The 25,904-nt window shown below is 34.0% G+C and overlaps 1 protein-coding gene across 17 annotated transcripts in view; it reads left to right on the top strand.

The window, feature by feature from the left end:
• Positions 1–25,904, top strand: part of DMD (dystrophin) — a 2,551,447-nt gene that overhangs the window by 1,259,172 nt on the left and 1,266,371 nt on the right. For all 17 annotated transcript variants that reach the window (XM_067023689.1, XM_067023685.1, XM_067023692.1 and 14 more), the window contains 3 exons: positions 13,547–13,726; positions 14,035–14,163; positions 15,824–15,994. In XM_067023689.1, the coding sequence (XP_066879790.1) occupies positions 13,547–13,726; positions 14,035–14,163; positions 15,824–15,994 (480 nt within the window). The remainder of the gene's footprint in view (positions 1–13,546; positions 13,727–14,034; positions 14,164–15,823; positions 15,995–25,904) is intronic.

The following is a 25,904-nucleotide window of genomic DNA, read 5'->3' on the forward strand; positions in this document are numbered from 1 at the left end:
TCTTCTTTTCAAATTTGGATTCCTTTTATTTCTTTTTCTTCTCTGATTGCTGTGGCTAAAAATTCCAAAACTATGTTGAATAAGAGTGGTGAGACTGGGCAACCTTGTCTTGTTCCTGATCTTAGTGGAAATGGTTTCAGTTTTTCACCATTGAGAATGATGTTGGCTGTGGCTTTGTCGTATATGGCCTTTATTGTGTTGAGGAAAGTTCCCTCTATGTCTACTTTCAGCAGTGTTTTTATCATAAATTTGTGTTGAATTTTGTCGAAAGCTTTCTCTGCATCTATTGAGATGATCATATGGTTTTTCTCCTTCAGTTTGTTGATATGGTGTATCACATTGATTGATTTGCGTATATTGAAGAATCCTTGCATTCCTGGAATAAACCCCACTTGATCATGGTGTATGATCCTTTTAATGTGCTGTTTGCTAGTATTTTGTTGAGGATTTTTGCATCTGTGTTCATCAGTGATATCGGCCTGTAGTTTTCTTTCTTTGTGACATCTTTGGTTTTGGGAAGCTTAATCACTTATTCGAAAATCAAGTGATGTTCTTTCCACCTCATGCATCATCACCAGCAGTAAAAATCCTGAGATTGAGATGTTTCAGGCAGAATTTTGATACCACACTAGGTGGAAAAAAATCCAACTTTTTTTTTTCTTTTGCATTTTATTGGTCATTGGCGTTTTATTTTTTTCTTCCAGTTTTACTGAGATATAATTGATATACAGCACTATATAAGTTTAAGGTGTACTCCATAAAGATTTGATTTATGTACATCATGAGATGATGACCACAATATGTTTAGTTAATATCTTTCATCTCATTTAAAAACAAAAGAAAAATTTTTTTCCTTGTGATGAGAAATCTTAGCGTTGACTCTCTTAACGACTTTCATATATAATATACAGCAGTGTTAATTAATCATGTTGTATGCTATATCCCTGAGTACTTGTTTATGTTAAAAATGAAAGTTTGTATCTTTTGACCACTTTCATCCAATTTCCCCTCCCCCAACCCCCTACTCTGATAACCATAAATCTGATCGTTTTTCCTTGGGTTGGTTTGTTTGTTTTTAAAGTATAATTGACCTACAAAACTCTGTTACTTCCTGGTACACAATATATTGATTTTATATTTCTATACATTACAAAATGATCACCATGATGTCTAGTTACCATCTGTCACCATACAAAGATTATTATTTACTGTATTCCCCACACTATGTATTTCATACCCATAACTCATTTATTTTATAACTGTAAGTTTGCACCTCTTAATCCCCTTCCCCTATCTTGCCCCCATCCTCTGGCAACTACTCGTTTGTTCTCTGTATCTATGACTCTGTTTCTATTTTGTTATTTATTTTGTTTTTTAGATTCCACATATAAGTGAAATCATATGGTATTTGTCTTTGTCTGTACCTCTTGAATGCCTCCTTCACGCATTTCTCCCACACCCCAGCACCCCTCCCCTCTAGCGACTACCAGTCTGTTCTCTGTAAGTTTTGTTTTGTTTTTTTGGATTCCCCATATAAGTGAAATCATATGGTATTTCTCTTTCTCTGCCTGACTTACGTCACTTAACATAATACCATCAAGGTCCATCTATGTTGTAGCAATTTTCAAGATTTCATTCCTTTTTATGGCTGAGTTGTATTCCATTGTGTGTGTGTGTGTGTGTGTGTGTGTGTGTGTGTGTGTGTGTGTGTGTACATTACATCTTCCTTATCCATTTATACATCAGGGGACACTTAGGTTGTTTTCATATCTTGGCTATTGTAAATACTACTGCAATGGACATACAGGTGCATGTATCTTTTAGAATTATTGTTTTCATTTTCTTTGGATAAATACCCAGGAGTAGAATTGCTGGATCATATGGTAGTTTTATTTTAATTTGTTTTTGGAGGAACTTCCAAACTGGTTTCTGTGGAGACTGCACCAGTTTACATTCCCACCAACAGTGCACTAGGGTTGCCTTTTCTTTACATCCTTGTCAACACTTGTTATTTCTTGTCCTTTTGATAATAGCCATTATGACAGCTGTGAAGGGGTATCTCATTGTGGTGATTAACATTTCCCTGATGATTAGTGATATTGAGCATCTTCCCATGTGACTTTTGACTCTCTGTATGTCTTCTTTGGAAAAAAAAATCTATTTAGATCCTCTGCTCGTTTTTTAATCAGATTGTTAGTTTTTTTTTCTTACTGAATTGTATGAGTTCTTTATATATTTTGGAATTAACCCCATATAGATATGTGATTTGGAAATATCTTCTCCCATTCAGTAGATTGCCATTTCATTTTGATGATGGCTTCCTTCACTGTACAGAAGCTTTTTAGTTTCATGTAGTCCCATTTGCTTACTTTTGCTTTTGCGGCAATTGCCTTTGGAATCAGATCCAAAAAATATTGCTAAGACTTATATCCAGAAGCTTTACAAAGTTTTATGGTTTATGATCTTACATTCAACTCTTTAATCCAATTTGAGTTAATTTTTGTATATGGTAAAAGATAGTAGTCCAGGTTTATTTTTTGGAATGTAGTTGTCCAGTTTTCCCAACACCATTAATTGAAGAGCCTGTCATTCCCCCCATATTCATGGCTCCTTTGTCATAGATTAATTGGCCATATATACATGGGTTTATTTTTGGGCTATGTTCCACTGATCTATGTGTCTGTTTGTATGCCATAACCACACTCTTTAAATTATTATAGCTTTGATGTATAATTTGAAATCAGGGAGCATGATGCCTCCACCTATATTCTTCTTTCTCAGGATTGCTTCGTCTATTCAGGATCTTTTGTGATTCTATCCATATCTGAGGATGGTTTGTTGTATTTCTGGGGAAAATGTCATTGTAATTTTGATAGTGATTGCATTGAAACTGTAGTTTGCTTTGGGTAATATGGACATTTGAGCAACATTAATTCTTCCAATCCATAAGCATGGAATATCTTTCCATATTTTTGTGTTTTTTTCACTTTTTTCATCAGTGTCTTACAGTTTTAAGTGTATAGGTTCTTTAACTCCTTGGTTAAATTTACTCCTAGGCATTCTATTCTTCTTAATGAAATTGTAAATGGGTTTATTTTTTTAATTTCTCTTTCTGATACTTTTAGTGTATCAAAATGCAACAGATTTTTGTGTATTGATTTTGTACTCTGCTAAGTTACTGAATTTATTAGTTTTAAAAGTTTTTTGGTGGAGTCTTTAGGGTTTTCTATATGTAAAGTTATGTTGTTCACAAATAGTGACAGTTTTACTTCTTTCTTTCCAGTGTGGGTGCCTGTTGTTTCTTTTACCTGCTTAATTGCTCAGGCTAGTACTTCTAATACTATGTTGAATATAAGTGGGGGGAGTGGACAACCTTGTCTTGTTCTTGATCTTAGAGGAAAATCTTTCAGTTTTCTTCATTATGATGTTAACTGTAGGTTTGTCAAAAATGGCCTTTATTATGTTGAGGTACATTCCCTCTATATCCAGTTAGTTGAGAATGTTTATTATGGATTGGTATTGATTTTTGTCATATGCTGTTCCTGCATCTACTGAGATGATCATATGATTTCTTCATCTTGTTAACATGGTATATCATGTTGATTGATTTGCAGAGGTTGAAGCTTCCTTTCATCCCTGGAATAAATCCCACTTCATCAAGATGTATAATCCTTTTAATGTATTCTTGGATTTATTTGCTAATGCTTAGTTGAAGATTTTTGCATCTATGTTAATCAGGGATATTGGTGTGTAATTTTCTCTTTTTGTGGTGTCCTTCTCTGGTTTTGGTGTCAGGGTGATGCTAGCCTCATAACATGAGCTTGGGAGCACTTGCTCCTCTACAGTTTATTAGAAGAGTTTGAGAAGGACAGGTATTAAATATTCTTTGAATATTTGATAGACTTCATCACTGAAGTTGTCTGGTCCTGGGCTTTTGTTTGTTGGGTGTGCTTTGATTATTGATGCAGTCTCCTTACTAGTAATTTGTCTATTCATATTTTTTTATTTCTTCATGATTCAGTCTTTGAAGATAGTATGTTTCTAGGAATGTATCCATTTCTTGTAGGTTGTCCAGCTTGTTGGCATATAATTGTTCATAGTAGTCTCCTATGGTCCTTCATATTTGTTTGGTATCAGTTGTAATTTCTCCTCTTTCATTTCTGGTCTTATTTATTTGAACCCTCTCTCTTTTTTTCTTAGTGAGTCTACCTAAAGGTTTGTCCATTTTGCTTATCTTTCCAAAGGACTTGTTCTTAGTTTCATTGATATTTTGTGTTGTCTTTCTGATCTCTATTTCATTTATTTCTGCTCTGACCATTATTATTTCCTTCTTTCTAATAACTTTGGGCTTTGTTTGTTCTTCTTTTTCTCTTTCCTTTAGGTATAAAGTTAGATTGTTTATTTGAGATTTTCCTTATTTCTTGAGGTAGGCCTATGTTTCTATGAACTTTGAACTTCCCTCTTAAAACTGCTTTTGCTCCATCCCATAGATTTGGTATGTTATATTTCCTTTTGCATTTGTCTCAAGGTATTTCTTTAAATTTCTTCTTTGATTTCCTCATTGACCCATTGGTTATTCAGTAGTAGGTTGTTTAATCTCCACATATTTTTACTGATTCTTTCTTCTGCTTTTTCTAGTCTTCTGTTGAACTCCTCTAGTGCATTTTTAAGTTTAGTTATTGTAATCTTCAGCTCTTTAGTTTCTGTTTGGTACATATATTTTCTGTCTCTGTTGAAGTTCTCCCTGTATTCATCCATTCTTCTGAGTTCAGTGAGCATTTTTTAACCATTACTTTGAAATATTTGTCAGGTAGATTCCTTATCTCCATTTCATTGAGATTGTTTTCCTGTGTTTTTTTTTTTACTTCTTCTTTCATTTGGAACCTATTCCCCTGTCTCCTCATTTTGCTTGACTCTGTGTTTGTTTCTGTGTGTTAGGTGAAACAGCTAATTCTCCCAGTCTTACAGGAGTGGCAAGAAAAAAAATTAAAATAACAGGAATAAAACATTTTAGAATAATAATAACAGAAATAAGATAAAAAGTTTATAATGGGAATTGCAAAGTTAAACCATTGATACTAATTTGAAATTCCTAAAGCCCAGTAGCTGTTTCATTCTATTTTTTAAAAATTTTTGGCTGCATTGGGTCTTCATTGCTATGTGTGGGCTTTCTCTAGTTGCAGCAAGTGAGGGCTACTCTTCATTGCGGTGTGCAGGCTTCTCATTGCGGTGGCTCCTCTTGTTGTGGAGCACGGGCTGTAGGTGCACAGGCTTCAGTAGTTGTGGCATGTGGGCTCAGTAGTTGTGGCTCATGGGCTCAGTAGTTGTGGCTCACGGGCTCAGTAGTTCTGGCTCATGGGCTCTAGAGCACAGGCTCAGTAGTTCTGGCGCACGGGCTTAGTTGCTCCACAGCATGTGTGATCTTCCCAGACCAGGGCTCGAACCCGTGTCCCCTGCATCGGTAGGCAGATTCTTAACTACTGGGCCACAAGGGAAGTCCCTCATTCTATTTTTAAATTCAACAATCTGCCTCCATCAGAGTAGTGATAAAGAGGGAAAAATTAATAATAAGATTTTGATAGAGCGGATCACTTCTAGCTGCATGGTCTGAACAACAGAGATGCCGTAAGAAAACCACAACTGTGATGTCTGTCACTCCATGAATGATCACATATATTCCCTCTTTGTACTGTACAAATCTCTGGTAATGGATTTTGCCAGGTTAAGGTCAGAAACACTGATGGCTCTAGTGTAGAGACAGAGACAACAGAAGGGGAGGGTAAGGCAAACTAGGGGAGGTTACTAGCACCTGGGGAGTTGTAGTACTAGCACTGTACAAGATCCCTGAGCTGTCATAGTAACCCCTACTCTCTTAGACTACTACATGGGCATTAACAGTTTCATTTGCCAAAAGGACAGGGAAAGTACCTGTTTTGTTCACTGGTTTTTCCCGTGCACATAAAATAGTATCTGGCATGTAGCACATGCTCAATAAAAATCTCTTCGATATAATAAATTGTAACTTAAGAGGTAAAAATTAAAAGAATGCCAAAGTGTTTCTTGAGAGAAGAGAAAAATGCTGATTTGCTTTCAAAGTTTGGGAAGTTTTAGAGCAAATGGAAATGATCATCTGACCAAATGCTCCCATTTTATAGATGAGAAAATAGAAGTCCTGGTATATATCAAATCTGCAACTAGAATCCAACACTCTGATTTTAAGGTATCTAAAGTGACAAAAAGCTATTCATCATCCACAATGAGAATAAAATACAGCATGGCTAAATTTGAAGTGCACAATATATAAGTCCACATAAAATAATAAAATGAAAATTCTGTGTGCATTTATCACCTATTTTAGTCTGTAATCTATTTCCACTGGTGTGATAATAGATTTTAAATATTATATGTTAATGTCTTAAAATCATGGCCCAGTGGTTAGAACTCTGTGCTTTCACTGCGAAGGGAATGAGTTCAATTACTAGTCAGGGAACTAAGATCCTGCAAGCCATGCAGCATGGACATTAAAAAAAAGGAATCACTTTGGTTAGTTGGATATAAGTAAATCAATTCTGAATATCCCATGACTGGTCCCAGTTGTTTAGCATATGAATTGAGCACAGAAATATAACCATCGGAAAATAAATATTTCTGTAATTAAATAGAAGTTTATATCTCTGATCATCATTATGTCTGGAAACTATAAGCTTCAGCAGTGTTTAATTTACATGATTTTCTGATTTAACTGCTAACTGATTTTTCATTCCTAATTTAATTTCAGTAATCAAAAATTCACAGCCAGTTAAATAATTCAGCTATATTAAAGCCCTTTAATATTCACAGTGTTATCTAAAAATTAAAATGGTTAAATATCATTCCCTAGAAAAATATTTTTTGTCCTTTAATAGTTTAAAGGTTTAATAGTTTAATCCATCAGCTTTTTGGATAATTCATATTTACCATTTTACCTAAATTGACCATTAGTTTTTATTAACAGTAGTCTTGGGATACCAAGAGTTACGTGTTAGAATCACACACACACACACACACACACACACACACACACACACACACACACACACATATAAATGTTGAGTTTAACTCAGGGTAGTAAATAATGCACAATAATTGATGTCTAAATAGTCACTTATGTAACAAGTCATGATTTTCACATTTATTTCAGGGACAAATTTTTATAATAGCCAACATTAGGAACAACAATTATAACTTTCCTCAATTATCCTTCTGCTGTCACTTCAATGCTAAAATTTAATGACAGTTACCCACTAAGATCTCATGACATAATGTATCATTGTGTTTTCCAGTGGTTCTCAGCATTGGCCGCACATTGAAGTCACCTGGGAAACTTTAAAAGCCTACCAGTGCTGAGGGCCCACCCGAAGAAAATTCTGATTTTATTGGTCTGAGTGTGGCCAGTGTCTAATATTCAGCAAAGTTTGAGAACCACTAGCTAGTGCAGCACAAGCAGTCTTATGAGATCTACGTTCAGTTCAGCCAGTGATGTCCTGTAGTGTTTTTTTTTGTTTTTTTTTTTAACAATTACCTTTCACGGTTTAAAGAGATCTGGCCTCTGGTCCTAGATTATCTGGATAATTGCATCAACTCATCACTCCCCTTAGCTATAAAAGCATGAGAAGTATTACTTATTTCTACAGTCTGTTACACTATCATTCCCGTGAAAAATTACGTATCTTTTTTAAAGAGAGCACAGTAATTTATCTGTGAAGTGAAATAACACTAGCAGATCATTAACTTTGTACAATGAATGCATCAAGCAGCTGTTACTTAGAAAATAGAACATCTGTTAAATACCACTGGAGTCACTATTCACTGTCATAGTTATAGCTATAATTTCTGTTCTGCATATTCTGCTTTCATGAAATTCTTTTTTAATAGGCAATGCATTATTAATAAAAAGTCAATACACATTGGTATAAAATCGACTATTGAATGTTTTATATTCTTTTAAAATTTATCATTATATTATTCCATCACATTAGCCTAATAATAAAATATGTTCAAATCCTTGGACCATGGCAGAGTAATGTAGGACCTGAAAAAACAATTAATATCATGTTTTATCACATATTAGATTGAATAATACACTGTTGATTTAATTGCAGCTATTGTGGATCAAAAGAAACACCACCACCTTAAATGTGAACATATATTGTATGTTCTATCTCAATTTCAGAGACCTTAATATGTGACAAATGCACATCTTAGAATTGCAGTAATGTGGCAAATTTGTTCACTTTCTTCCCATGAATATGTTTTGTAGCTAAAGGTAAAAACTCTCTCCCATTTCTGATGACCAGAAATGGTATAATATTTATGCAGACTGACTGAAGGTAGAATTCACTTGGTGAGGGTAACCTTTTAAATTACCTTTTTTGGGTGTGTTAGTTAACTCTTCATCCATATAGTGGGAACTTGCACAAGAGATAAAGAAAGATCAAATAAATAGGAATTTTGTAGCATTCTAGTAAAGGATGGAAAATATATGGAAATGGTGTTATGGCACACATTTGACTAAAAGTGGGACTGAGTGAAGATAGAATCTATGGGACAGGGGACACCTAAGAGATAAGAAAAGGGGAGAGGGATGAATTGGGCAATTGGGATTGACATGTATATACTGATGTGTATAAAATTGGTGACTAATAAGAACCTGCTGTATAAAAAAATAAGAAAAATTCAAAAAAAAGAATTCATTTAAAAAAGGGGGGAGAGGGTGGGAATAATAGGAAATCAGATTGAGAAGTTATCCTAAGAATATAAATCAATCAGAAATTCCAGGAGAATTTGTGGAAAGCATTGGACCTCTGAAATGTGATATGGGTGAAAGAGAGGGTCGAGGGCAAGTGGTTTTTGTTTCTCTGGCCCTGTTGGAAAATATCCAACACTTTTTACTATTTTACCTTTAAATCAGTTAAAGATGTTTCCATCACATAATTTTATGATCAACAGAGACTGACAGAACAGGTTTTTCCAGCCTGCTACCTCATCAGTGAAGAGAGTTGATGAAGATGATGGTGGAATCCTGAACCTCTCATGCCATTTTAAATTAGACTCAAGTGATTTAACTTATAGGTATGAGAGATGAATCAGAATGTAGTTTCCATCCTTCACATGAACACATGGGTGGGTGTCTTAATTAGGAGAAATTAACCTATGCTACCCATTTCTTTATTATAAGAAAATTGTTCTAGCATTTTAGAAATTGCTATGGCTATGAAAAAGTAGAGAACAAATTTGTTTTTTTTAAATCATAGAGGTTAGTGTTTAATATTTCAACTATTTATTCTGGAGCTATCAAATGTTACAAATTAAGGATATGGAAAATAAAGAAAAATGTTAGATTTTGTGGCAATTGATATTTACATTGAGTTCTACTCTTATCTGACATTTTTTTCCCCTGTATCATAAAACCCCAGAGCACCAAGTAGATAGTCCACATTAAGCTGCTGTTGAAACTCCTGTAACTAGACTTATGACCATGTCATAGGTCAAAATAAAACTGTGTCCATAATTTTGCTTTTAATTCAGTCTTAAAATTGATCCTAGAATCTGTCACACTACTGCATGATTGAAAAAACTAAGAGAGCTGATTTACAATTTATTCAATTTAATCATTGAATTTGAACTTGCCCATTCAGAAGGGCACACCTTCCCAAACCCTCTCCAACCCTCACCTCATAAGGCAACAGATGGAACCTTGTGTGCTGAGGATTGAATGCCTTTTAAGAGGAAGAAGTGTATTTTCAATTCTTTCTCCCCATCTCACCAACCCCATAAATAAGTCTACCTTTCTTAAAGAGGTAAGGGTATAGAGAGAATGGCCAACACAGTAGCTGTAGTTTAATTCAGTAATTCAGTTCTCAGTACATCTGCAAGTATAGACACTCTTCTGTTAAGGGAGACTTTTAGAGCGTGGAAAAATGGTTCCTTGACATCATAAGATATATGTTTTTAGTTTCCAGTGAGTACCCCATATTCCTTTTTTGGTGGCTTTTGATTCCAACCTTCGTACTTTCTCATCATTTTATACTTTGTCTTTAGTCAGTCTAAACCATCCAATCCTTTATGGTAAACTCTGGTTTCAAGTATCACCTCTCCCTTGAAGCCATTCATGCTTATCCCAGCCATGAATTATCTTTTCCTCAAAATTATGTTCTTTCTAATATGATATCAAATTGTTTGCTTGTGTTTCAACTTTTCTCTCCAGCTACACTTTAGGTAGCATTAGAGCAAGGTATGCAGAGACTGCCTCCTTCCTTTTCTCTGGCAGTGAATGGCACAGTGCAGAGTGGGTATTAAGCATCTAATGTACATTGACTCATTGAAATTTAAGTAAGATCTTCACAGAGCAAGATCAGCATATTTTTAAAAATCTAAGATCCTATTATTTTTAAGCCATGCCATTAATTTAAAATGCTTTTGTGGGGGAAAATTAAAAATCCATTAAACGAGCACCATATTTTTCCTAACCAAAAATAGCTTTTATGTAAATGATTCAATACCAGTTTATTCTTGAATACCACATGTAAAGGTTTGAGTTTAGGTCTTTTTACAGTAGGAGTGTAAATTTTCTCCTGATTCACTTTTGGCCATAAACGGTTATAAACTACAACAATGAACACTTTTTTTTCAAGCTCATGTTCATGATGGTGTTAACTTCAACATGTTTGAGTTTTATCTTATAACATTGAAAAACATAAAATGAAACCAGAAATTAGCCCACATTTCCTGTTTTTTTTTGTTCTCATTAACTGAATGAAGTATCACTGGACATTAAATATTTTCTCTTGAAAATTAGCTGGAGTATTTGGGTAGTTTTTAATGAATAATAGTTGTTTGTGACCCATTAACTGTTTGCAACAATATTTCCTAAATTCAAAACTTCTCTGATCTCTTCTGAGATTTGGAAATTTCCACTGCCTTTAATTGCATTGCCTGGCTTAGAAGGAACAAATGTCTGTGTACGCAGCAACTTTTTGTATCAAAGCTTAAATGTAGTATCATCTTTCTGAAGTTATTTTAAAAGATAGTTAGTGATCCAAATATAAATTAAGTTTTAGCTTCTTTAACTTTGTGAGGTGTTACCTTTACGAGTAAATGAACTATCGTGACAAGGCACTAGTCTGGAATATAGGAAGTACGAAATGCTCATTTACATATATTTTCATATTTTTGTCATACTCAAATATAAGTTTTATAAAGGTAAGGACTTTGTGTCTCTGTCGTTTTATCCACAGTGCCTAGAATAGTGGCTACCCCGTATGGTTGTTAAGATTGTGTACTACACAAGGGTGCAGGCAAAGGGAATGAAAGGGCTGGAATCTAGCCCATGAGAACTCACATGTCAAACTGCAGAAGGGCTTTTTCCACGCAAAGATGGCATTTCTCATAATTTCCTAAAAGACACTAGGTAAAATCACCTACATCCCTGCTGTAATAGTGACCCATTTAGCAGGAGCTCAGTAACATTTGTGATTAATACATGAAGGAATTCCTTTTATGAATTGCTAAGCTCACTCATGTGCAACAGGTGACACCTACATTACAAATAGCCCTTTGCATGGTAGCTGATAAGTTCATTTAGCATTAGTTACCTTAATTTCAGATATTTTTTATTTTGAAAAAGAAAAACAAATAGAAAAGCATATATTAGAATTGAAGAAACAGTGATTATGTTTTGTATAGAAATTATTTTACACCATCTTTTAACCTCATTTATTCCCCTGCTTATTTGATAGCCAAAGCAAAATCAAAATGTGTATATGTCTATGTGTGTGTGTATTTCTATATATTTTGAGTAGACCAGGACCTGAGAGTATGGAGGAAAGGCAGCCGTAAGAGTTATTTCTGTATACTACAAAGATAGAACTGCACCTTGAGAACATATAGGACTAAGGATATATGCTGGCCTCATAGAGACCATCTTCCTGTCCTTTACTTGGACACTTCTCTTACTCTCTGTGCTTATATTTCATTTGCCTCTTTGCAGAAGGTCTCCTTCCACTTCTTGTCATTGCTGCTCCCCAGTGATTTTGTCTTACTATGGCTTTGACTTGCTGCAGTAAAGACATCAGTTCCATTTCAAATGACTTCTCAGCTGGGGTATTACCATAGTGTCTCTCAGTTAAACTTCTTGAGAGAGTATCTGTTTGGCTCAGACTTATCCACCAGGGAAGGTCCAACAGCTGTATGTGGGCGAGGGAGGGATCGGGGGCAGAGGCAGGGAAGTGCAAGATGGTCATGTGGTCTGCCATGACACGTCACAAGAAAGGGTGTACGTAGAGCTGACAGTAAAGTTTATACTAGGATCAGTTTTCCATCAACTCTCTACATAATTTCTAATATTAAATGTGCTTATTTTCAGGTTTGAAAATCAAGTCTTAGGAAGTGCTGGTGCTCTCTTAGAGGATTTTAATAGTATCTCTTTAAATTACTTCTAACAGAAATTAAGCATTTTTTTCAATTATGAGTGTGAGCAGCAAACCCCAGCAGAATCAGTAGTTCCTGTGACTTTGCCAGCAGTCACAGATAAAATTATGACAGATAATTTTATATCATATTCTAGTCATTGAATATAATTCAAAACACTAGTGGTGCCAATCACTACTTTGAAATTATCCTAAAGGTCTGTTGCTAGATCATTGTAGTTACACATGTTACGAAAGAAAACATGTATTAGTATCTCACAAATTTTAAAAATATATTTTGTATATTTTATTTAAGTATAATTGTTTTTAATTTTAAATCTGTAGCATTTAATTTTATCCTTTTAAAAACATTATTATGAGAAAGGATACTTAAGTTTCACCAGATGCCAAACAGGTTTGTGGCACCAAAAATTTGAAAGTACCTGCAGTAGAAATACAAGAGTGCAATGATTGCTGAATTTTCTAAAAGCAGTTGCTTAGCCACATAGCACAGGGAGATCAGCTTGGTGCTTTGTGACTGTGACCACGTGGAGGGGTGAGATGGGGAGGGTGGGAGGGAGATAGATGCAGGAGGGAGGAGATATGGAGCTATATGTATATGTATAGCTGATTCACTTTGTTATAGAGCAGAAACTAGCACACCATTGTAAAGCAATTATATTCCAATAAAGATGTTAAAAAATAAAATAAAATGAAAAGTAAAAAACGGTAAATAAGTAAATAAATAAATAAAAGCAGTTGCTTATTTGTGGATGGGTTTTCTGAGATCGACCTTTAGCCAATACATATACAAATTAAGTAAATATGAGTATGTTTAGATGGACAGTATGTATGTTTATTATTAAATATGTGCAATCATAAATAAATAAGTCAACCATGTTTATGTATGCATACATATTCATATATACCCAGTAAGGAAGCTACAGTGTATATAGTATGATTTTCATCATTCCTAAAGACATGGTTGAAAGTTTAAACCCTTGAAAAATCTTACCATAGTAACTGGACGCATAGCCATTTCAAAAGCTTTAAGTCTTAAGACGACAGTACTCGAAGCTCAAATGCTGTTCTTTTCACAGGCTACTCAGAAAGAGATTGAGAAACAGAAGGTTCACCTAAAGAGCATTACAGAGCTAGGAGAGGCCTTGAAAGCAGTTTTGGGCAAGAAGGAGACCTTGGTGGAAGATAAACTGAGTCTTCTGAATAGTAACTGGATAGCTGTCACTTCCCGGGCAGAAGAGTGGTTAAACCTTTTGTTGGTAAGAGAAGAGGCTGGAAGATTTTCAGCCCCTCTGCATCACAAGAAAGAAATTATATAAGCTGTAAATAATAGTATTTATGTTAGCAAATTCTTCAACTCCACATAAATGTTAGCCCTTATTTCAATATCTGTTTCCATAGTGTAATATATTTTTGCATGTTTGTATTATATTCTATATGGAGATTGCACCTAAAAGTAATTTGAATGATACTACAGTTTTTGTCTTTTAAAATTGTACAAAGTAGGACAAATATTTTAAAATATTGTCTAACTAACACTGTGTCATGGTATGTCTCTAAAATTAAGGAGTACCAGAAACACATGGAAACCTTTGACCAGAACGTGGATCACATCACAAACTGGATCATTCAGGCTGATACACTTTTGGATGAATCTGAGAAAAAGAAACCACAGCAAAAAGAAGACGTGCTTAAGGTAGCAAATAAACTATTATGAAAAGTAATTTTCACACTGTGCAACAGTTATATCAATCATCTTTGTCCTAAAAGATACAAAGGCCTCCTTAATAAGAGTGAAAAAAGTCTTCCTCTCTTCCTTCCCCCCTCTTTCCTTCCTTTCCTTTCTCCTTTAATGCCTTCTTTCCTTCCCTCCCTAACTTCTTTAATTCAAATGGGAGTTCATGACTTTGAAGAGCCCTGTAATCTGGATATCTGTCCATATCGACCTCTCAGCTAATTACACGCAACTTAAAATGTGATGAGAAAAGGATTCCCGGATTTATTTTGGTGTTATATTGCAAATTCATGCCCATTTTAATAGTAATCCTATATTCTTATACCTAACACAAAGATTAGCTTCTCAGCATCGTTCACAGACCATCTGAGTAAACAACGGGAGTCCAGTCTATGGACATTTTGCCTATGCGATGTCTAAATCTTAGTAGTTAGTAACAATACTGAGCTTATATAAAACTGAATTTTTCATTCTTAACTATATGTAAACTAAACATGGCTTCGTGTTCTCTTTTTTTTGTATTGAAACCGATTATTAGGACATCCTAAGCTGTCTTTCTCAATGGCAACTTAGTCTTTACTTAAAAAAAAAAAATGGTTCCTGTAAAAGGATATGAGGGGTATAATGTGCAAATGTAACTTACTGATGCTATAATATCTCTATCTGATGACAGTTTTTTCAGTTAAATAGTAAGAATTGCATTTGAAGAAGTCTCATATAAATTAAACAATGCCTTACTTTGTTTTGTTGAAATTTTCAATAATTTTGACTAGTGGGTTACTATTTAAAGAATGCTTAAAAATTGTAGTTTCTGTCTATACAATTCATTTGTTTATTTTTTATGAAATTGATATTTTCTCAGGATTACAATTCCTTTTTAATGAAAAACTGTAAATGTATTTCATGCTGTGCCCCAGACATATTTACCCTATTATCTGTACCTTATTTTGTTCTTCCTTCTCCTTTGATGTGTAGGTAAGGGATGTTCCTTCAGGGTCGTTGGAAAAATAGGAACTGAGTTATTTCACTTAAGCCTCTCCAACCCCTTGAGACAGACGGAGCTTTCCTCAATCCCTCTGTCTGTGACACAGAATTCCTATCTGTTAGAAAATCCATGTTTTTCCCCATGGCAATCGATATGATAAAGAAAAAGGGAACTTGTAAGTACTCGGAAGGAACAGAAAATTGTTCTTCAGCTACCTTCCTTCCTGAGCACATATTCAGGTTGTTCCACAGCTTAGAAATTCAGGAAAGATAAAATAAGACTAAGTATAAAATACTACGATTGTTGCCAGCAACATAGAAAAGTTATTTTCCTTAGAAAAGGAAAACACCCCTTGTCCTTCTTCAGACTAAGGAAATACTTTCAATAAACATAGATCAAACGTAACCAAGGACAGTGACCTATTTTCCTGAGGTCACACACATTCTGACTCTACTCCTATTTTATGGAAGTTGGCTTTTTACTCCCTCCATTTTTCTCTCCATGTGCTCTTTCTCTTTCTCTCTCTTTCTCTCCCCCTCTCCCTCGCTCTTTCTTTTGCTTTCTCACTCTTTCGCTCTCTTTCAACTTCCATTTAATTACTAACTTTAAGCCCTGTCTCTTGCTCACGGAATATAGCGTTTAAAGGCTGAAATGAATGACATACGCCCAAAGGTGGACTCCACGCGTGACCAAGCAGCAAACTTGATGGCAAACCGCGGCGACCACTGCAGGAAAGTAATAGAGCCCAAAATCTCAGAGCTCAACCATCGATTTGCAGCCATTTCTCACAGAATTAAGACTGGAAAGGTAGGAAGATCTGCTCCAAGGTGGAAACTAGTGATAAATGATCTCTTGCGAAGGTTGCGCAGTACCCTGAAGGGGGGAAGCAACCCTCACAGCAAGGTTTTCAAAAGGAAAATGAAGGCCAGAATGTATTTGAGGAAATTTTACCATTGAATCTCATGGGAGATCAATCTCTCTCCCTTTTTCCCTCCTTACCCCCTGTATCCCTCTCTCTCTGTCATTTTGTTTTCCATGGCACAGCTCGTCTAGAACTGCATTCTGCACTGTTTTACATATGTACTTTCAGGGGTAACCTGCAGCACAGTAACAAATAACATGCTGCAGGCCAACAGCAGCAACAACAAAAAAGCACAAAAGACATACATCTAAAGAAAGCACTACCGACATATTTTGCCAAATATGATATTGCTTCTTGTGTGTGATATGGAAGAAATATCCAAAATGAGGTCTTGTACATCTCCTGCATGATCTAGGGTTTCTGTACATCTTTGCTGGTTGTGCACATGTGTGTATGTGCGTGTATTTTAACTTGCTCTTGCTAGTTGCCGATACTTACTATGATAAAATCCATTAGATTATAATGACATGCATGCCATGAAGACAAATAATTGCAAAGCTTATATATCCTAATTTTTGTAATTTTATATGTCTATTTATACTTATTCTATTTAATGAAGAACCAGGGTATATGGAACTTTTGCATGATAACCCTTTATATTTGTGTAACATTTAATGAAGGCAAAAATCTTATCTAATAGGTAGCTTGCAAAAATATATAAACACAGTATTATAGAATTTGAACTCTTTGGGGGTATCAAAATGCAAGGAATTACCTCCCAAATTTATAAAATGTAGTTTGACACATTTTTCAATATATATGATATGCTTTCAAATATAAAAATGTATGTAAAAGAAATATATGAGTTTACATATACAGATAATTGCTAGAAATAATCTTAAATGAGAATAACACTGAAATATTTGTGAGAAAATGTGATACGTCAGGTAAGTTTTGATTCCTGGAAAAATAGGAGAATACATTTGAAGAATTATTTTGGTAATTATGGACACCCAATAATAGCATGGTTTACATCTTCTAAGGCATTACTTTGTATCACTGTTATATATAATAGTACATATATAAAGGAATTCCTAAAATATATGGAAATGTGATATGAATTTTAAATACTTTTTTGCATGTGAAACATAGTTACTCTTCAAAACTGGCCTTCCCAAAGCAAAAAGGTATTAGCTTACCTTAATTCACTGCTCTTGTTTGTAATAGTTAACTAATTAGTTCTACGCAATTATATGTTAAGTAAGTGACTCTCACCTGAAAAACATCTGACAGATTCTAAAATTTTATTTTTAGTCCATAGTTGTTTTTTGTAAGAATTTACTCTGCTGTTTAAACAGACAGTTGTTTTCACTTCTGGAGATATCATTAAATGGGTAATATCTAAACAAGCAAAAGTTATTTTAGTCATCTGAAAGATGAATGCTAGTACTTCATTACCAAGTTTTGTATTCTTCCCATTATACTTATTAATAAATCACTGAGCTAGAGTATATTTAAGAGTAAACAGGGTATTCTCTTCTTGATTTTTGTCAATGGTAGATTGAGATACATTATGTCACAAGACTGTGACTTGTAAGTATTGAAAAATGAGTAGAGTCATCATGCACCATAGAAACTGACAAACATAGCATGGCCAAGAGAAGTTTGTGAATTGTCATTCTATATTCTGTATGAACGTGTCAGTATACTTCCAGATATCATGCATCAGGTGAGCCATTTGATGTGTTTCTTTTATTACCCATACTGAAGAAAAGCATAAAAGATTTAAAATCAATATTTCACCTATACATTAATTGACGACAATCACGTTTTTACTTTTCAAAGCATTCCTTTTTCTCTAAATTCGTAGAGATGACTGAATGCAATAGTTGATCCCATTTGGGGGCTTTGAAGAGATAATTAAGCTCTATCATCATGATGAAATGGAAAATATGGAGTTAAAGCATACCTGACATTTTGCTTGTTTATTTATTGCATTAACTAATGGTATTGAGTGTCCATTGTGCTAGTGAGTGTGGGAATATACAGGATGTTAAAGATACTTGCTTGAAAATATATGTCTACAAACACAAGTTTAAATACTTATTGCAATCATATAATATGCTTAACACTAGTACATCTTCATGGAGATGTACAGTTAATGATGAGGTGGTCCCAGCAATCACATAGTGTGGTAGGAAGAACAGTAGACATAGAAGATTGAATTCTGAACTTTGTCAGTATTAGGCAGAACATGTGGTCTCTCTGCAATTCCGTTTTCAGTGTTTATAAGATATGGGAGTTGAACTAGTTACATAGTTTTTAAAAGGAAAATTATCCCACCCTGCAAAGGAGTTATTACTTAGAACCGAGTGTATAAAATGGATAAGAGTAGACTTATTGGATAGGGGAATTTCTGCCCTTTTATCTTTCTGCTTCCTCTGATGAGGTTCAGGAGGTACAAGTTATGTGAATAGAACATGGTGTAAAATTTCTGGGTTGGATTAGTTAAAATTAGGACTAATTAGTTGCATTAGTCCCTGATAACTCTAAAATTTGTCTAATAATCTTTTGTTGATGCAGTGAGGAATTTAATGACTTGTATGTGTGTTTGCTTATGGAGTAGGGTAATTTTGGCAGTGCTGGAATTCTCAGGGATAGGCTTTGATCGCAAAGTCAAGTTCCTATTAGAGTAAGGCTTATGGAAGGTAAGATTGGTTTGGAATATGACGTTCTTAGGGTTGAGTTTATGGGTAGTTTTCACTTAGGAGAAAAACTTGGGAGAAAATCTACAGTGATAAACAAAAGTAGATTGGGAGTGAATATGGATAGAACTCAGTTTAAGAACTAATTTCAGGATCCTTTCAAAGGTCAACTAGAAAGGGCAAATGAGTAGAGCAAAAATTTATCCTGAGAGCTCACTGATGATGTCTGGATTCACTATTTGGAGAATGTGAAGTCTGTGTCCTGCAAGGACTTTCCATGACAAGAAATTCCAAAATCAAGAAAGCAATGTACATTGGGTTCCTCGGTTTAGATTGGCTGAGAGTTTGTCCCTCAGATGCACTTCTCAGCAGTGGTAATTTTAACTTTCAGTGAGGAGCAGTGTGGCGAGAGGAAAAAAATTCTTAACTTCAAGCCACAATACTTTGAGTGTGATCTTGGATTTGACCCTTTACCTCACAGAATCTCATTTCCATCCAGAAAAGCAATAAGATTATGCCTGTCTTATCTTAACCTCAGGATTGTGGTGAGGATCCAATGACCTAAGATATGTAAAAGCATACATTGAAAAAAATCTATACATTATTATAATTATATAAAATGGTGAAAATAATATCAATAATTATTTTTATCATTTTATATATATATTAGATTTAATGGCCAGATTTTGAGAGTTAAGATGGAAATTGATGAGGAAAAGAAATGGAGGAATAGCTGATTTCTCTTTCTGGTCTCTGCTGGAATGGGCAGGGACCAAGAAGATGTGTCTTTGCTATTTCCACTGCAAGGGCCAGCCTTATAGATTATCGAGTGGACCAATTTAAGAACTGGAAAGTTCTGCTTGTCCCAAATAGGGCCCATAAAATACATGAAATTCTATCCTCTCATTGCATTTAGGTTAATCAGCAGCATCTTATGGCTTTGAGAAAGCTTAATCTCTCCTAATATGTATGAAATAAATTTGAGAAAATGGCAGTTTTGATGGGGAGGGTCAGAGTTATAAAAATGAATCAGCCATAATTTCAGAACCCTGGGTAAAGTTGATGGAATCATTGGGGAAAGACACCATGACTCAACTCTTTCTGATTTAGGGCATCTGAACATGGTGGCATAGCATGGTGGTGGTTGGGGGGGATACTATCAGCAGAAGAAAGTGACAGGAGACAGAAGCCTAGAAAGGGAAATAGGAAGGCAAAAGTAAACAGACTACTTAGTCTTGTTGCTTATGGCACTTCTACCCATCTCCATCTTCTGGAAAGTCAAGTTGGAGAGGAGAGTCAGCAATTTGGGAGAGATGATATTTGAGGCAGATCTTCAAGAATTAATGAAGGAAGGGTTGGAGAAAGGGAGGAATATGAATGAGCTCTTACCAACCATGCACTTTCAGGTCACAATGTTTGGTACTGTGATACCTAAATTGCTAGGTAAGATGTGAATTCAAGGAGCTTATTGTTTAATAGTGGAGCAAGATATATTCATGGATACTGGGCTGACAATGAGTGTATGCTGAGTCAATTTAGCAATCACTCCAGCAACTTAGAGGAGGTAACAATTCAGTATAAACCTATGACAAAACCTCAGGAGTGTGTAGTATGTTCGATGGAGGGTAAGTTCAGTTTGCTTATGGAATATAGAGCACAGAGCGTGAAGCTTAGTGTGGATAAGACTGAAAAGGATGATGAGACATAGTGTGGGGAGAGATCATGACAACCAGACTAATAATTTATGCTTAATTCAATACTCAATGAGGAGTTCTTGATTTTTTTTTTCATGCACTGTTGAAAGATTAGCCCTGCAGTGGTTGTGAAGAGAATTCAATTGAATAATGACAGGAAGTAGGGAAACCAATTAGGAAGCTATCACAATAGTCTAGATGAGAAACAGTGAGTAGCTCAAATAAAGGGGTATCTGTGGGAATGGAGAGGAAGTGACAGTCTATAGCAGTGACTCTCTAACCTTTGTGAACTTGGACGAACTGTTAAAACACAAATTGCCCTCCCCTTCCCCCCTTGCCTGAAGACCAAGACTCAGTAGGCCTTGGGTAGGCCTGATAATTTGCATGGCTAACAGGTTTTCAGGTGATATTGATGCCAATGATCTAGAGACCATACTCAGAACCAATGGTCTAGAGACCTTGAGAACTAGCCTAGAGTTAAATTATTATATATGACGGCCAAGAAGGTGATGAACTGAAAACTGACTCAGGATTCAATACTAATTGAGTCCAAAAGGCTGTCTGTGAGTCTCAGAATAAAATTTGCATAAAGATATATTTGTCACATTGTAATACTTAGCTTTAAAAGCATGTTGAGTCAATAGACCTTAGCTGTATCCTATTAATGTAGGCAGCTACTTTATAACAAAATATTATGAAACATACACATAATTTGCTTAGTTGGATTGTGTTCTCTTCTAGAGATTTAGAAATATTTCACTTTCTATGGAGCTAAAATGTTACATTATTGCCCGTGCAATTGGTACTAACCAAAAGAAAAGTGAACTTGTTTTCTGTGTCTTCATTCTTTATTAAGATTTATGTGCCGTTGGATATTATATACAATATGTTCCTTAATTTCTATATGGGCCTTAAATTTGTTTTCGAAATCTGTGTAGCAGTATGTATACGTGTGTGTGTGTATATATGTGTGTGTGTATATATCAATACGTATGTGTGTGTGTGTGTGTGTGTATAATTACAGCATGGGATTTGAATGGTCTGCCATCATATATGTAAATATTCATAATTTTATTGCTGTAATATTTATAAAATGTCAAGATTTTGATCTCCATTCAGTCCAATCAGTGTTAGCAGGTGTAAAAGTAATCATTCTTTGGATCAGAGACTATATATATATATATATATGTTTATATAATATATATACATATATATGTATATATAACATATTATTATGTATATATGGCTATGAGAGAGCCAGTGAGTTTTTCATTTAGTGTACAGTATATCAGGAAAAAATACATGGTTGGGTCTAATTTTATCTTAAGTAGTGGCTTTAGATGTGAAAAGTAATATATAAATAATTTAAGGATAGTTTAGACAGATATTGTGACTTTCCCAAGCATCAGTGGGAAGTAAGTAATCCATCTAATGAATGTCACCTAGGATGTCAAAATAAGATTCATTGGATTTGAGAATTTTAATTGAAACCTAATTTTCAGTAATCAACTTTATCAATACAAATATACTGATCTTTTTCCCCTTCATAGTCTATTTCTAATTTAACACCTTCTCTGACAGAAGAGAGCATGGTCTGTTAGCTGGTATAGTTACTCTTATTGTATAAATATATTTTTAGTAAACTTTTCTACAAAGAAATTATTTAAAAGTCATAGACGAAAACTTAGGTAAAGATCTATAGGTATCACATGATTTGTAGAGTATTACATATGTAATAATCACAGCTAAAATCCTCAAGTGATAGTAACAGATTAATACCCAAACTTTGTGTTACTCTACCTGCTAATTTTATTTCACTGAAATAAGTAAGTTAACCTAGCAACAGAATTTCTATATTAACAACATTTTTGCACGTTTATAATTTTCTGTCCCTATAGCAGGTTAGTTCTGTTGGAAATTTGATAACACATTACTTTCATAATTATTTACAGTGTTTCCAAAGTAGATGTTAATTGAATTTGGTTCACGGTGTCATTTGCTAGAACTAACTGGGTCTTATTAACATGACATTTAAAATGATTAAAGCTATTTGGTGATTTCTGATCATGATCTTTTAAAAAGGAAAATGATTACTCCGATCAATCAACAGATGTAAAAGTAATCATTCCTTGGACTGGAACTTTCAGATATTTATAGGGGGCTGTGAGAGAGCCAGTGAGTTGCCCAGGTTCTCACAGTTAGATAGCCTGGTTAGAAAACATTAGATCCTAATTCATTGCTTTGTCCACTCCAACGTGCTGACTCTCAGCATACATTGTTATATTTCTATTTGTATCATCATATATTTATTGTTGGTCTATTATGTGTTAATATAAGCATGTCCAGTTTCACTTAAAATGTAATGATTTCAGTACTTCTTTGTATTAAAAATAACTATAATTAAACAAAAACCAGAAATGAGAGAGGGAGAAAGGAAGAAAGAAAAAAGATAAGAAAAAAATAGAAAGTTGTCCAAAATGTTAAATGTTTCAATTCATCTGTCTCCCCCATATATTTTATAGCTAAATCCTTTCTTCTTCTATTTCAGTTGCTACTACTAAACTCATGTAATCATGAGGCAGAAAAATATTCCAAGTTATTCTCAATAAAAAGTAGAAAGTGGGATGATTATTGAACCACCAACATATCTTAACCAATCACTGTATTTGTGTCCAATTCTGAAAAGTGTGACCATAAAATTAATCTCATCATTTCAAAACCAACAGAGATGTACTGTAATGTCTCTTAATCAGCCTTACAAATTTGGGAAGCTACCACAATTTCACATTTTTATCCTCACAGCATCAAAGATAAGCCAGTACCTTACCTAATATCAAAGAATGCAGCCAATGAAATGTCACTTACCCAAGTCAGTTTGTTTTATCTTTAAAATTATTTCTTATGTCCCTTGGAGCTTGCTCTTTTGAATTTAAAATAAGTGAATTAATAAATCTATAAACTACTTTATCTAATTATCTTGGTTTTAGATAGGTCTTTTCAATACATTTATTTCTCTTTGTAAGTTTTCTTTCCTCTCCAGATATTTTCATTTGAAATAACTCTTCATATCTTATCTTTTCTGTATTATAGGATATTACTGGTCCTTGAAACTTTATTCATTTTAGTTTCCATGAATTATTCTTATTTAATTTTTTCTATACCAATATTGTAATGATTAATAAATTTTCAAAGCTGCAGAATGGAAAGAGGAGACTGATTTGAAGCAATTTTAAACCAGTCTGTAGCATTTGGAATATTAATTTTCAATTTAGATTTCAGTGTGATTTGATTGTAGTGACCATTTATCATGATTACTGAGATTACATAGTCCATATTAACAAATGTTTACTTTGCTGTCTGTGTAAACACAGTCATTATTATGTTAGTGTATCTGTGTCCATTAGGGTAATATTTAACCAAAAGAAAGCTTACATTTTAAAAATGATAAAGTGTATCTGAGTAATTTTGAATGCTTCCAATTTACAATGAATCAATTTGTAATTGATTTTGCTTTTTTCAGTCTGTTGTTGTTTGTTAACTTGTTATATAAGTCACCTTTAATGCTAAAACTTTAACAAAGCCTTAAATTTCATTAATCTTAAATCATGCAGCAAAGCACAATTATTAGCTGTTAAGCAATCTGAAACCACATTAAAAAATCAAGGAAAACAAAGTGTTGTCTTTCTCAGTTTCTCTGTCTCTTCTTTCTTTTGTGTCCGTTTATCTATCTGATTATTAAACTTGCCTATGTTTTACTTTATCTGTATTTTGTATGACTTCACAGTCATGCTAAAGCTCTTAAGATGAAAAGGTAAGTACAAATTAAACTGTATAAAACCTATGCCTGGTTTATACTTTCTCCTGCAATATTATAACTTTTTTTGATTATTTTCTATGTATTTTAAGACCTATATTGTGTGCGCTGTCTAACGTGTGATTTAATTGTGATTCTAGTTCTTCTTTGGTCATATACTTTCTTTAAAGTCAATAGAAGTAATGTATGCAAAAGTTAAGATGATTTATCCACCATTGATTTCAGTTTCTTCAAATAGTTTGTCATAATTCTGAATCAGAGACGCAGGCTTTATATACTTTATATGGCTTAAACTTGGATGCTTCAAGAGTGAGCTAATAAATTATGGATGTTTGCTTACTATTCATTTCTTTTCTTAAATTTCATTAAGCATTAAAAATTACAAAGACAGCGAAGACCAAAGAATGACATGTAAAACTTCTATTAGTCAGAAAACTCATGACCCAATGGTGAGCCAGTGAACTCTTAAGGAAAAGCAATTAAAATTTCCCAACTCCTTGAAGAATATTAATCACATGGATGTCAAATGGCTGGTCTGATCTTTCCAATAGAATAGCCTAAATAACTGAGTTGAATAGTTATGGTTATTTTGGTTATAAAATTAGTTACTGGTTAATTTGATTTATTGGATGTTCTAAAATTAGTAATTAATATAGTAAACACATTTTATGTTTAAAAAATTAGTTCCTTTTGCTATGGAAAATACAGAATAGTATAAGATGTATTCCCAACTTCAGGGATTAAAAATCTACCGGGGAGACAAAATATAAACCCTTGAAAGTCAAACAATATTACATTCAAATATGTAATAGATACTGCAACACAACCTAGGATTATACATAAATGAGGAATAGATACTCCCAATACAACATCTCAAACCCATTCCCATAAATTTTCCTATCCCCCGAGGGCTTTCTGAAAATTCCTCTTTGAAAACATCTGGGTGCAAGTGAATGAGATGGATATTATAAGAATTATCTAAATCCACTAAAATTTACTAAATAAAGCATCAGCATTTTGACTCCTCTTAGTAAGACATTACTCCTGTGACATATTTCATACTAATAATGAACTATTGGTTCTTTTCAGTGTCGTTGTCATAGTAGTTGCTATTGATCTGTACTGTCCAATAAGGTAGCCACAGAGTACATATGGCTATTGAATACATGAAATGTGGCTACTCCAAATTAAGATGTACCATAAGTGTAAAACACAGTGGGTTTTGAAATCTTTGTATGAAAAAAATGAAAGTAAAATAACTTATTAATAATTTTATATTGATTATAGGTTTATATAATAATATTTTGGACATATTTGGAAAAAAATATAATTAAATCCATCTGATTATTTTTACTTTTTAGTATGGCAGCTAGAACATGGAAAATTAAATATATGACTTGCATAATATTTCTATATAGCTGCATAGCTACAGTAAACAAAGCCCTTTGAATTCAGAGGAGAGAATTTACTGTAAATTGATAAAATTTTAGGGAAGTATTCATGCAAAAAGTGTCTTATTTCTAACATATACGCTAATACATCATCATGCTACCTGTGCTTATGTACTTTCAGCAATGAGAAACTCACTACTTTAAAATTTATTGCTTTAAAAAGAAGAAAAAAAACATTTGCAACACTACTT

Source organism: Kogia breviceps, chromosome X (genome assembly GCF_026419965.1).
Source record: "Kogia breviceps isolate mKogBre1 chromosome X, mKogBre1 haplotype 1, whole genome shotgun sequence".
NCBI classification, from domain to species: Eukaryota; Metazoa; Chordata; class Mammalia; order Artiodactyla; family Physeteridae; genus Kogia; species Kogia breviceps.